At 37.3% G+C, this 12442-nt stretch overlaps 3 protein-coding genes across 3 annotated transcripts; all 3 read right to left on the bottom strand.

Moving 5' to 3' along the window:
- Nucleotides 1–193: 193 nt before the first annotated feature.
- LOC108140650 (transmembrane protease serine 9) lies at nucleotides 194–9170 on the bottom strand. The gene is made up of 9 exons (XM_041708941.1): nucleotides 8991–9170; nucleotides 7857–8043; nucleotides 7518–7797; nucleotides 6254–6651; nucleotides 5304–5504; nucleotides 4617–4902; nucleotides 3697–4021; nucleotides 1934–2159; nucleotides 194–1157 (listed from the first exon to the last, which is right to left on the bottom strand). Exons 1-9 carry the CDS (start codon nucleotides 9046–9048, stop codon nucleotides 335–337), a joined length of 2784 nt encoding a protein of 927 aa, XP_041564875.1. The 5' UTR covers nucleotides 9049–9170; the 3' UTR covers nucleotides 194–334.
- Nucleotides 3387–5804, bottom strand: LOC108141118 (trypsin). The gene is made up of 3 exons (XM_017264336.2): nucleotides 5304–5804; nucleotides 4617–4902; nucleotides 3387–4021 (listed from the first exon to the last, which is right to left on the bottom strand). The coding sequence occupies exons 1-3, from the start codon at nucleotides 5585–5587 to the stop codon at nucleotides 3632–3634; spliced, it is 960 nt and encodes a 319-aa protein (XP_017119825.1). The 5' UTR covers nucleotides 5588–5804; the 3' UTR covers nucleotides 3387–3631.
- A 1058-nt stretch (nucleotides 9171–10228) lies between the features above and the next one.
- Nucleotides 10229–12119, bottom strand: LOC108141127. The gene is made up of 5 exons (XM_017264349.2): nucleotides 11961–12119; nucleotides 11709–11882; nucleotides 11502–11640; nucleotides 10851–11076; nucleotides 10229–10784 (listed from the first exon to the last, which is right to left on the bottom strand). Exons 1-5 carry the CDS (start codon nucleotides 12117–12119, stop codon nucleotides 10229–10231), a joined length of 1254 nt encoding a protein of 417 aa, XP_017119838.2.
- Between the last annotated feature and the right edge of the window lie 323 nt (nucleotides 12120–12442).

The raw sequence follows: 12442 nt of genomic DNA, 5'->3' as shown, positions 1-12442 counted from the left end.
AGAATTATACAAGCGCTTATCTGGTTGTTGGTATCTAAAATATAGTATAGGTGCCTTATGAATATCGCATATCGAATTTTCCTTCTTGACCTCTGAAACTAAAGGATATTTTCAGTGATTTTTTTTCCTTTGCCTTTTTAGAAAGAACTTTTTTTAAAGTATCCAAAAGATCCAAAGCAAACACATTTGTTCATAAATTTGTATGTTTTTATTGTTTTTTTGGCAAGCACAAAGCTATTTAATATCACTTGATAGGTCGTAAATTGTATTTAATTTATTAGAAAAAAAAAAACGATTGATTTAGTCCTTAGATAATATAGTTTTATTTAGGCTATCAGAACTGACTAGTGATTAGCTTTAGGGCGAGGAATCCAGGCAGGAGAAGGGTCAGAGTTCCGGCCATGGCGGCCATGGCGCCACCACCTCCATCTCCATCTCCACTTCCATTGTTATTGTCATCGTCATCGCCATTTCCGCTGCCATCACCACTTCCGTCACCACTTCCATCACCACTTCCGTCACCACTTCCGTCACCACTTCCATCACCACTTCCGTCACCACTACCATCAGAATTGGGATCCTCGCCCATATTCTCCAGTATCCAGTCGTAGTAGTAGGACACCTCCGTGTAGACACCTGGTAATCTGGGCAGAGCACACTTAATGCCCCAGGAAACGACTCCAGCCAGCTGACTTTGGCAGACCAAGGGGCCACCGGAATCGCCGGAGCAGGCGTCCTTCTCACCCACCTCCAAATAGCCGGCGCACACCATTCCCGGCCCAATCAGATGCCCCAGATCACTGTCCTCCAAGCAGTGCTGCTCGCTGATCATCGGCACATCGACGGTCATCAGGATGTCGGAGATGTAGCCATCCTCCCGGTCGCCCCATCCCGTCACCTGGCAGACGACGCCCTCCGCCACGGGAAACCTGTTCAAGGCTATCGGCCGGATGGTCGGATGACCCGTGGGCACCGTACCATTCAACTGCAGCAGGGCGATGTCCTTGTCGTAGGTGGCCAGCACGAATTTGTCCAGCTGCATTATCCGCTCCTTGATCGTGAAGGTCAGCGTGTTGGTGCGATCGTAGCGGTCCAGGTTGCCCATCACCACAATGAACTCCTCCTTGGGAACGAAGGTGCCGTCGTATATCACCTGACTGGTAAAAAGAAAGTGATTAACATAAGAAATTAGCCTAACATATTTCAGTGAATGTTTGTCCATTTGGTCTTTGGATTATAAGTTAGCAAATAGGTGACCATAGCATAACCCATTAAAATATGATTTAAAAGTAATAATTCTTTAAAAGGTTTGTTGCTTAATTTTCTAACAATCTGCATAAATTTTTCTATAAACTATACTTAAATATATGATAATTGCAAACAACATTAATAAAATCCAAAGCTTAACCAATTTGATTCCGATTTTAAGATAACATACCATCAAAAGTTTAACTAATTGTCTGAATTAACCTAATGATGCTTTATGACGAATTTTTGGACGATTTTTTGGCATTTTAATGGTGTAACTTAAAACGTTGTTGAAAAATGAAAACAAAAAAAAAACCATACAAAAGTCTTGGCATTCCAAAACCTTGCTATTTTTAACCATGTTTTGGTGTCTGGTGACCCTAAAGTAGCATTTTTAAGAATTTACAAACTTTACAATAAATATTTTCAAACCTAACACATTTTGTTTTTACTTTGTCGCACAATTTGAAAAACTACTTCAATTGATAATATGTTATAATAGCCATAAATATGTTGACTTTTGTTAAACGACAGATATTGAAAGCCGATAGGGTGGTATCAATAATTTCAAATTAACTTGATTTTTCAAGAGATTACACACACATGTTTTTGAGGTTTTTGGTAAGGGGAAAACTATAACTTCTAGTTGTTTTCAATAAATTTGTATATTCCTGGTCAAACTTACTCTACAAAACAATGGGCGGCGGTGAGTACCCATCCGGGCCGAATCAGTGATCCACCGCAGAGGTGTCCTGTGCCAAAAAAGTAGCCATCGTTGAGGGCCTTGCGAATGCCCACCTGGTGCCTGGTGGCACCCAAAGTGGCCTCCGTTCCATTGATAATCCTGCCGGGATCCACATTGAATCTCGGTCGAATGGCCTGCGAACCCAAGGTGCTCTGTCGCACGGCACCTTAAGGAAGTTTGGGTATTAAATCGTACCAAATCCAGCCTATAACTCTGTCTCTATTCCACACAAACCTCTCAGTTCCGCTGGCAATGAAGTCAGCAGCAGGGCTAGCGCCAAAAGTTGTCCCAATCCGATCATTCTGCCCATTTAGATGCTAACTCCCCAACGTGGCTATGCCAACTAAGGCAGGAGCCGAACCCACTTGTCCAATATCGCCGCCAAAAACAAGAAATCTGGCTGCGGACAGGCATCCTAATCTAATCAATAGACATCGTACAATACAATAGAACACCGAAGAAACACCGGACTGACTTGTCATCAAACCAGAGACCCGAACAAGTTTTAAGTGCCACCTCTGGATTTTCCAATCTCTGGGTTTTCCACTCTGATTTATGGTGGCCCTTGAACTACCAGGGGATTTCCTTAACAAAATGTGTACAAAACCAAAAGATTTTGATCTTTCTATCTATTTAAGATCTAAAAGTTTTCTTGATAAATAACAAATTCCTTATTAAACCTATAGCTTAAGTATGATATTTAAATTTACTGTTCTTTATTTTTAAATGATTTATGACTAAAACCAGGATTTTACAATAAGTTTAAGGTTAAGAGCCTCCCATATCGGACAATAACTCTTCAATGAAATTTCCGAATTTCCCAGAAATATATCTCAATATATATTCGATCTGCAATGCGAAATCGTTGCCCATTGTTCAATTTCAATTAAAATATAACATCTACTCGTGCAAACAGAATTGATTATTTAGACCAAGTTCTGGTAACAGGCAAATAAACAATTTATACAAATTCAAAAGGTAGATAATTTAAGAACTCTGCCTTCTCGACCAAAAGTTACTCATCCACTCAGATTTTCAATTTAGGTCAATTTTGATTTTTGGTAAACAGTAAACAAAGAATAATTGCTTTATATCTTGTTCCAATAATTTTATATTTACATTACCATAAAGAACAATGGTAATTAAAAAAGGGGTTTGGCAAATTTTTAGGGCAATTTCGCGGTTTATAACTGACGACTTGGAAAAGGACTGAATGGGTCATTGTCTCTTTAGTTACACTGCAAAAAAACAGGGTTCCATAAATTGGAAATTTAATTTTGTTTGAATTTTTAATACCTCTAAATAAAATGACTAAATTGAAATTGTCTTATAAAGTATTTAGATGAAATTTTATTCACAGTTTGCTTATAATTCATAACCAATTATTTGGTGAACTTAAAGGTTTCGTTCTCTCTTTAGAAACACTGAAGAGGTTCAGAATACAGGGTAAAAATACAGGGTACTATTCACACCCACTTCGTACCCCTAAGTAAACCTATCTGATGTCATCAATGTCGTCGATCACCGTCAGCAATTGGACAATCTACAAGTGGGTGCCTCCCACCTCCTTCTCGTCGCGATTAGATAAATCAGTTGTTAAACAGACAAGAGAAAGCGATTTATTGTGCTGTGCCATCGTCAAAGAAGGCCAAAGATAAGCCCCAGAAGGACAAGATTCGAAAACTGCGATGATATAGATCGACGTCTGGCCAGATTTAGCGGCAACATTACCCGATACTCTGTATAGTCCAGCGATTCATTGATCGCCCGAATCCAATCCACAAAGTTCGAGACATTGGTATAAACACCCGGATATCCAGGATCCGCACATCCCACGCCCCACGATATTATCCCGGCCAGATGTCCGCCGCAGATCAGCGGTCCGCCGGAGTCCCCTTGGCAGGCATCGATGCCGCCCTGCAGGAATCCGGCGCACATCTGAGAGGCGGGCAGCTTGTAGATCACCTGGCACAGTTCCCTTTTCAGAATCGGCACTGGAGCCTGTTGCAGCGAAGCGGATTTCTGCTTCTGTGGGTGTAAACAATTCAATAAAAATTACTTAAAGGATTAAAGGTAATAAAACTGTGTAACAAAACACATGGAATTTACAAAAGCTCTCTTATACGGACAGTATTTTTATTCAATAAAATGCTGATAGCTAAAAGGTAAGATACCAGTAAGTAGACACTATTTCTCTTGTAGGTCCCTGCATTTAAATGATTATTTTTTTGATATACTAGTAGTCAATAGATAAGATACAAGAAACTAATATACTTGTACTTGAAAAGTAAATGTCAGGGTAATTTTAAATTTTCTAGTATAATATATATTAAAGTCCTTAATTTCGTAACAATGGTAGGCAATTGGCTAACGGGCTTTGTTTGGTCTCGAAAATCATGTCCGCATAAGAGAGCGTCCGTTAACTAAAGTAACATTTGCTCGAAACTTTTTATGCAAAACCATAACTCTTATGCAGAATGTTATTTTGAAGAAAATATTCACTAGGCATGTGCTCAAGACTTACAAATAAACATTCTCTTATACGGACATACATTTTTTTAATAACACCTAATCTAACAATGGCTCTCTTAAGCGGACAAAAAGCATGTCCGAAATCACCTACCCCAGAGACTCTTCCCCAGCCGTGGATGAGGCATGTGGTGCCCTCTTTGGGCGCATCGATGGCCAAAGGAATGGACCGCACCGCAGGCGATGACCACGGAATGAAGCCGTTGAGGAAGAGCAGGGCGATGTCATTCTCCAGCGTTGTGCTGTTGTACCGCTCGTGTCCGATGATCCGCTGCACCAGGTATTCCTGGGTGAATCTATCCACCCGATCGATGGAGCTGCTGCCGCCTACGACCACAAACAGTTCCGGATCACGATAGTGCAGCGGTAGCGAAGTATTTCTTAAAGATGGAGTGCACTTTATACATTTCAAGTGGTTTAATTAGATAGCACACTGGGCGAAATTACCAATAGTTTGAATATAACTAAGATTTCTTTGTTACAAATATATATTTTTTTTAATTTAGACTAAAAATAATACGAAAATGTACATTCTTTTACATATACTATTAATGTTTATAAGCCTTTTTTTTTACGAGAAACCATTTATATAGTAATGATCCTTCAGTTTTTTATGATTAGTTTTGCCTTAACAAATTCTATATTTTATCTAATTTATTTTGCGGTCTAAGAAATTTTTAATCTAAGAAATGAAATCGACCCAAATTTATCTAGGCTTGTCAAGAGAAAGTACCCCATCAATATGGCTAATTTCGCCCAGTGTATGGCGGCTTTCACCCACATGGCGTAGCAGTGGGCCGCCGAGCAGATGACCCGCTGGGAGATGACCGCTCCGCCGCACACGTGGCCCATCCCGTAGTGCCTCTCGTGGATCGATCGCTGGCGCACGGACACCTGGAAGGGCACCTGGTCAATGGTCACCGAGTAGCCGCCCACCACCTTCGGCAGGATGACAATGGGCGCGGCTGTGGCCGTCGGTGGGCTTATTTGGGGGTGGCTCCCACCTGGACAAATCGCCAAAATCAACGACATCAGCAGCAGCAGGCACGCCCATCGCAGGTCCATAGGGGGCGGTAACACTCCAAAAACTTATTTGAATTCACAGCCAAACACAAAAAAACTCGACCAGAATTGGGAAAAAAAATCAAAAAAAAATTCAATCACAAAAAACTGCCTTTAAATTGATGTTTAGATCGATGTTTTAGCGATACATGAAATCAAATTATCAATTTTTATAAGAAAAACATATTTGTTGTTTTTTTACTGTATACTCTTCCAAATAAAATTTTTCTTTAATATTATTTTACATAATTTTTTATAATTTCCATATTTATTTTAAATTTAAATTTTAAGCTTTGGATATATAGATATATGTATACGAAAAGTAATCTTTTATATAGAGGTTTAAATGAAATTAAATTATTTGTTAGAAAATATTGAGCGAACTTAAACATTGGTTTGTGATTTTTTTTCTTGGTGCTAATTTTGCAAGCAATAGTTTTATAAATAAAAATATTTTCAGAAACTTTTGAACAAAATCAAATTTTAAATCAACACAAAATCTTTAATGGTAAATCAGTCATACAAATCGGTGGCAAACAATTATATAACAATTTAGTAAAAATAATAGCAGTTTGAGATATCGAAGGCCAATCATCATAATAGAGGTAAAAGTATTTTTTAAAAAATTTGAATTAATTTATTATTACCTATTTAGGTTTAAAAAAAAACTACGACCAGATTCTGTGATCCAGGACGAAGGCCAGGATCAGTGGAAGGAACCCGAGGAAGGACCACCCCGATCCCAGCCGTATTCCTCCGTTGTGATAGTGCGAGTAGTTCAGCGAATTGTTCTGCTGAACGATCCATCCCTGATAGTACGAGACATTAGTGTAGACGCCCGGATATCCGGCCATTGCGCATCCGGAGCCGTAGGAAACGATTCCGGCCAACTGCCCGTTGCATCTCATAGGTCCGCCGGAATCGCCCTGGCAGGCATCCGTCCCTCCGGCCAAATATCCGGCACACACCTGCGAAATCGGCACTGATCCGTACGAAATTCGGCAGGTGGTGTAGGCCACTATGGGCACCGTGGCCGCCTGTAGGGTGTTACTGCTGGATGACGCCGACTGAAAAGAAATTATATTACTGACATAGGCAGCTAATAAATCTTAGAAATACTAAATGAGATCTGATACACATTATGTTTATTTCATAATAACCAAATATGTTTCATAGAGTGACTTTTGAAATCCCATATAATGGTGTCTAAAATAACAATTTATATTGTGCCATTTACTTGTGTTAATCACCTCGTGTTAAGACAATATTTACTTACTAAAATCTAAATTTTGAGCACTGGCTTTCAATAACCCAGGTTTTATTTGTTAATTGTTTGAAAAACAGTCAATTATCTATTATTATCTATCTATCTTCCTATTATAAATTTTCTATCCCTTCGACTTGAAGTAATATTAAATTTTCCCTCACTTTATTGCTATGTATTAAAACTATCCTTGTGTTTGAACACCATTTTATCACTTAGATACAAATTTGGCAAATTGGCTTTTAAACATTTCATTCTTATGCACAGAAAAAAAAATTGTATATGAAATGAGACTCGTTTTGATGAACTTAATATCAATTTTACATTATTCAATGGTAAAAATTTATACGAGTTTGTTGACCGTTGAATATCAAATTAATACTGCCAACTTTTTTTCGGATAATAGATAGATTATCTGTTTTGTCTAAGTGATAAGGCAGAAAAATTCTTTTGCTTAACACTTTGTTAAAAATCTTCAAAAGGAATTAAAATCAATTTACTTGGCCATAACATATGCAATTTCCCTATAAGCTGGTTCTTTAAATTAGAGTATTAAATCAAGAGAATCCCAAGACATTCATATGTTAATATGGTAAATAATGTAAACTCGGTAATCAAGTTAATATTATTGGTTATTTTGTTACAACCCAGGACGTGATCAGCACCTACCTGCTTGAGCAGACCCCATCCAGAGATGAAGCAGTTGGTGCTCGTGGCCACAACTTGGGTGTTCAGCGCCAATGCCTTTACTGTTGGCCATTCCCAGGGAATATATCCGTTGATGAACATCAGTGCAATGTCGTTGGTCAGGGTGTCCGGATTGTAGGACTCATGGACGATCAGCTGCTGCAGATAGTACTCCAGGGTGAGATTCGTGGAGCTCTTCAAATAGGTACTGCCCATGACCAAAACATATTCGCCAGCCGTTCGATATTTGTTTGTATTAAGGCTGCAAGAATGACAAATGATTGAAATATATACGCAATCTTAAGGAAAACCTTTACAAACTTGTAGCAACAATGGGCGGCTGTGGCCACCAAACGCTGGGAAATCACCACTCCGCCGCACAAATGTCCGGCGCCATAGCTTTTCCTATCGTTGGCGGTCAGGCGAATGGACACTTGGTAGGGAACCTGTTCAATGGATATCGCACTACCTCCCACAATTTTGGGCTCAATCTTTGCGGTTTCCAGATCTGCAAAAGAATTAATATTAAATATTTTTCATTAGGGTTTCTAAGGCCTTATAAAATACAAACATTCAAAGAAATGAATTGCAATCTATAAAATAATATTTGCAAACAGTATTAAATATCGTTCATGGACATGTCCAACATTCAATGACATCTGATAAACCCCCTTTGAGTACACAATTACCCATAAAAAATACATTTCTGAACAATAGTTGTTTATCGGTGGCAAAGAGATAGGTGCAATTGTTGTCCTAACAAGAAAGTACTTAAGAATTATGATACAAGTTTATATGTTGAGCGATTTATAGCTACTTATATAGGAATGGAAAGACAAAATAATCTAATCGAAGCTTTTGTGATCGGAAAATTAGTTGGAAAATTATTGTTGGTCATTATTTAATCCGAATATCTTTATTAGTCATAAGAAAGCAGACATTTTTTTTCGTTTAGAAACAAAATAATATATTGAGTCATGGTAATAATCAGTTAAATAATTCCCTACCTGCTTTTGATATAATTCACATTATAATAAAAAAGATTGTAAACGAAAACAGTTTCTAGTTAAAGTTTTAGACGTTATTTAAAGTTTTTTATAAATAAAAGGTTTATAACTTTATAGATAGAATTAAAACCATTGAAAACACATTTATTAAATCTTTCAAATCAAACTTAGCAACATCCATGGGTATTTTTTGTTAATTGTTATTAACATTATGTTCTTTAATCTTGGCAAATTACCACGCACTATTGTTTAAAAAAATAACCAAAACAAAGAGCAAAAGAAAAGGTTTTCAAGAGTTATCTGAGTTTTGTATATCAAATTTTCTCGGAAATGCATTCACTGTTTTTGAGTTCACTTAGCTAACAATTAAATTGCTTTGATTTGAAGGTAAATTAAAGTTACATTTTGTAGTTCAATGCAGATTGATAACGATCAATCCATGACTCACTTTCGCCGGAGGCCAGAACTCCTAGGAGCAGCGATATGGCCAAAAAGATTTTGGCCATTTCTTTGCCACTTTTAAAAGTTCCAAAAGTTCAAAAACTATATAAAAGATACGCTTTCAATTGGTCGTCCGTTACAATTATCGACCGAATTTCTTGAATCGAGCCACCGCAATGAGCCATCAGACCCATGGCCAGTTGATATTACTTGTGGGTGCCTATGGGTTATCTTATCACTAACTGTGCGTAAATTGAATGTTGCCAAAGCCCCAAAGCAGCCCATCGACAACAGCGTTCTATGGCTCGATCGGGTGCCATAAAAGTAAACAAATGCCAAATCAGAGCAAAATTCATTTTTGATTTCGATGGCACTAGAGGCGAATAGATTTGGTCACTGGGGTAGCTCCAAATCTATGAAGCCATAGCAACTATACCTCGCTAAAGCCAGGTGTCTTCAAAATATTGGCTTTTTTGTTCTAACCTACTTTATACATTTGGGAGGAAAAATACCCACAACATTGTATAACTATTTATAGTATTTAAATATTTTTTACATAGTCTTAAAAACTTAATAAATTAAGTTATAAAAATATACACACAAAAATATTACTATTCATAAACTATTATTGGTTTTGTTGCCTATGTGCTAAACCATAAATCTATTCCTTTAGCACGATGAGTTCTATCTCTTTAACTAAATAAATAACCATTAAATTGGATATTTTACCATAGAGTATATGTATTAAATATTGCACAAACCAAAACCACTTGAGAAAAATGAATAATAATAAGCATGAATCTCGGAGTGGCGCTCCCACACAAAACCGTGACTAATCGGCTGATAAGTAGACCTGGATTTTTCCCACCATTAAACAGGAATAACTAGATATCGTTCAATATGGTATGGTGTGAGATAAGAATTCTCTATATGTACAGGGGACTTAGCCTATATATATAATGGTGGATTCTTTTATAATCCTTCTCATTCAAATCGACAAAATAAAAACAGCCAATCAAATATGTCAAAGTAAACTTATTTGATCGAGTGACAACGAAACTAGATATTCCTGTTAATATTCAAATGAAAATATAATTTATTAGATATTTAATATCGAATTGTATCCCTTATCATTGGGGATTTATAGTGTTCGATTTAATCAGTAACAAAAACAAAACAAATGTGGTGCAGAGCTGAGAATCGACTTGCAGCACCATTAAGAGTGAGAGTATTTCCGTACTCCTCTTATTTGTTAACTCCATGCTTCTCAATTACTTTTTTGGTAATGGCTGTTGCGCGATTAAGTATGGCTTTAATCTCGTCCAGTTCACTTAGTCCGGTTTTGGGGACTCCGTTTTCTGTCTGGGAATCTGGGTTTTCCGTTTCTTCAACATAAAGTGCTGGAGAATCAACTATTTCCTGAACTGATGCCGGTTTTTGTGGGATAATTTCTACAATTTCTGAAGATTCTTTAGGTTCCTCCACATCTTCGTCTGAAGAAGAGTAATCATTTTTGCTAGATCCAATTTCCTGGGCGGGCTCTGATTTAATTTGCGCCGTTCCCACGGTTGCATTTATTTTGGAAAGTTTTGCATAACTTCCTTCGCTAATGTTGGCTGATGTTGAGGGCCCATCCTTTAAAGTTTCCTTCTTAACGTTTGGCTTGTTCTCTGTTAGCCAATCATCCACATTTGTCTCCTGCGAACTCTGCGAGTTTTTGTATTCGATTTGCGGTTTAGATCGGCGCTGCATTACCTTGCGCTCCATATGATTGGTATTGCTTTCCAGGGCCTTGCGCTTTCTGAAAATATATAGAAGGAATATAAAAGGAATTTCTCTACGATATTATTGCCTTCCCAAATCGTACCTATTGCGTGGACTCAACTTTGAGCTGCATGTTTCCATGGAGCCAGTTGATGGAGTCTTGACTTTGGCTTCCTCCAGCATGGGTGAAGAAAAAGCAGACGACGGATTCGAGGGAACTTCCACTGCAAATACGTCCTTCACTTTTTGGTAAGCACGGGCATCATTCAGCAATTTCTGGTGCTCTTCCATAAAAGCCTTGATATTGAAGGGCTTTGTCACTGCAGTCACTAAAAGAGAAGGAATACATTATTATTATCAATACTAGATAATTATTTGACAAGCTATATTAAATTATTTCATCGTTGTGAAAATTACAGAGGTAAGTTTATAATATAGTCCCCTATCAAATGTGATTCCTTGGGGTACTATAAAGTTCTTAACTTAAAAGACTAAAGAATTGCTTCATTTTTTATTAATTAAATAAAATTTGATGTAATATATTTACTTGTATATTCATAATACTGGAATTATAGATAATTTTTTATCTTTTGCCTTTTTTAAGCAATGGGAGGATGTTAGATAATTAAATTTATATTGATGTAAATGCGATAATGAAATGGAAAAACTATATATGAATGGGGCTTATAGAGTAAATACATAATGAAAAGCTTATATTTTTGGCATATATAAAGTTAGTAAGTTGGAGCCTAACCCCTGCGCAGCTTGCATCCCTCGATGCGATACTGTTTCAGCTCATTGTCCTTGGATCTTAGGACCTCTATCAGAGAGAGAATCTGATCCTGCAATACTCCAGCCGTGGCCATGGAGTGGATGCATATCTGGCGATAGAACTATGGATGCAATAAGGGGCAAATTGTTATAAATCTCTTGATTTAGTTGGGACAAATCAGTTCCTTACCTGTGCACTGTTTAGCGAAACCAAGTGCCAGTACCATTTAAGAGGTACTGTCGTATTAGCCATGGTATATTTCAGGGAGAGTGTGCTCTCGACGAGTTCGGCATGCGAAGGATCTGTTTCAACCAAAACACGACGCACTGCATCCTCTGGGAACTTGACCCGTGGATTGAGCATCTGCAGGAGATGATTTGGTTAGCTTTGGTCAAACATATTTTAAGGGGTAATATATTATTGTTATTACCAGAGACTCACCTTTAAACGCAGCTGGAAAGCATTTTTCGGAATAGTCTCTGTGTAACCCACGTTCTTCCGGAAATTGAGAATATAAAAAGTTAAGTCTCCGTCATCGCCCTCTTCAAAGCAGGTTAATAAATGCTGCTCTCCATTTATATCCACTGTTTTTAACAGCATTTTGAAATTTAAACTGAAAACGCACCACAAATAATTTCATTTGTTAAAATCAGCTGTCACTGTCAAGTAACAGAAAAAGTAAGCACAAAATCAGCTGTTCACTGTTAAGTAACAGAATATGTCAGCTGCTGGTCTAAATAAAGGTATTCCTATAAAGATTAATGTTTGTATGCTATAAATGTAAAATGTATATTTTTCTTATTTACTAAAAACTATATATGTACATTATATATATATATATGTTAAAGAATACCCTGGCTGCTATGTAAAATAAATACATAATTATCAATATTAAATTTTTTTTTAATAATAACCTAATATTA

The sequence above is a fragment of the Drosophila elegans genome, unplaced genomic scaffold (genome assembly GCF_018152505.1).
Source record: "Drosophila elegans isolate 14027-0461.03 unplaced genomic scaffold, ASM1815250v1 contig_149, whole genome shotgun sequence".
NCBI lineage: Eukaryota > Metazoa > Arthropoda > Insecta > Diptera > Drosophilidae > Drosophila > Drosophila elegans.
This window is presented reverse-complemented; position numbering and strand designations above follow the sequence as displayed.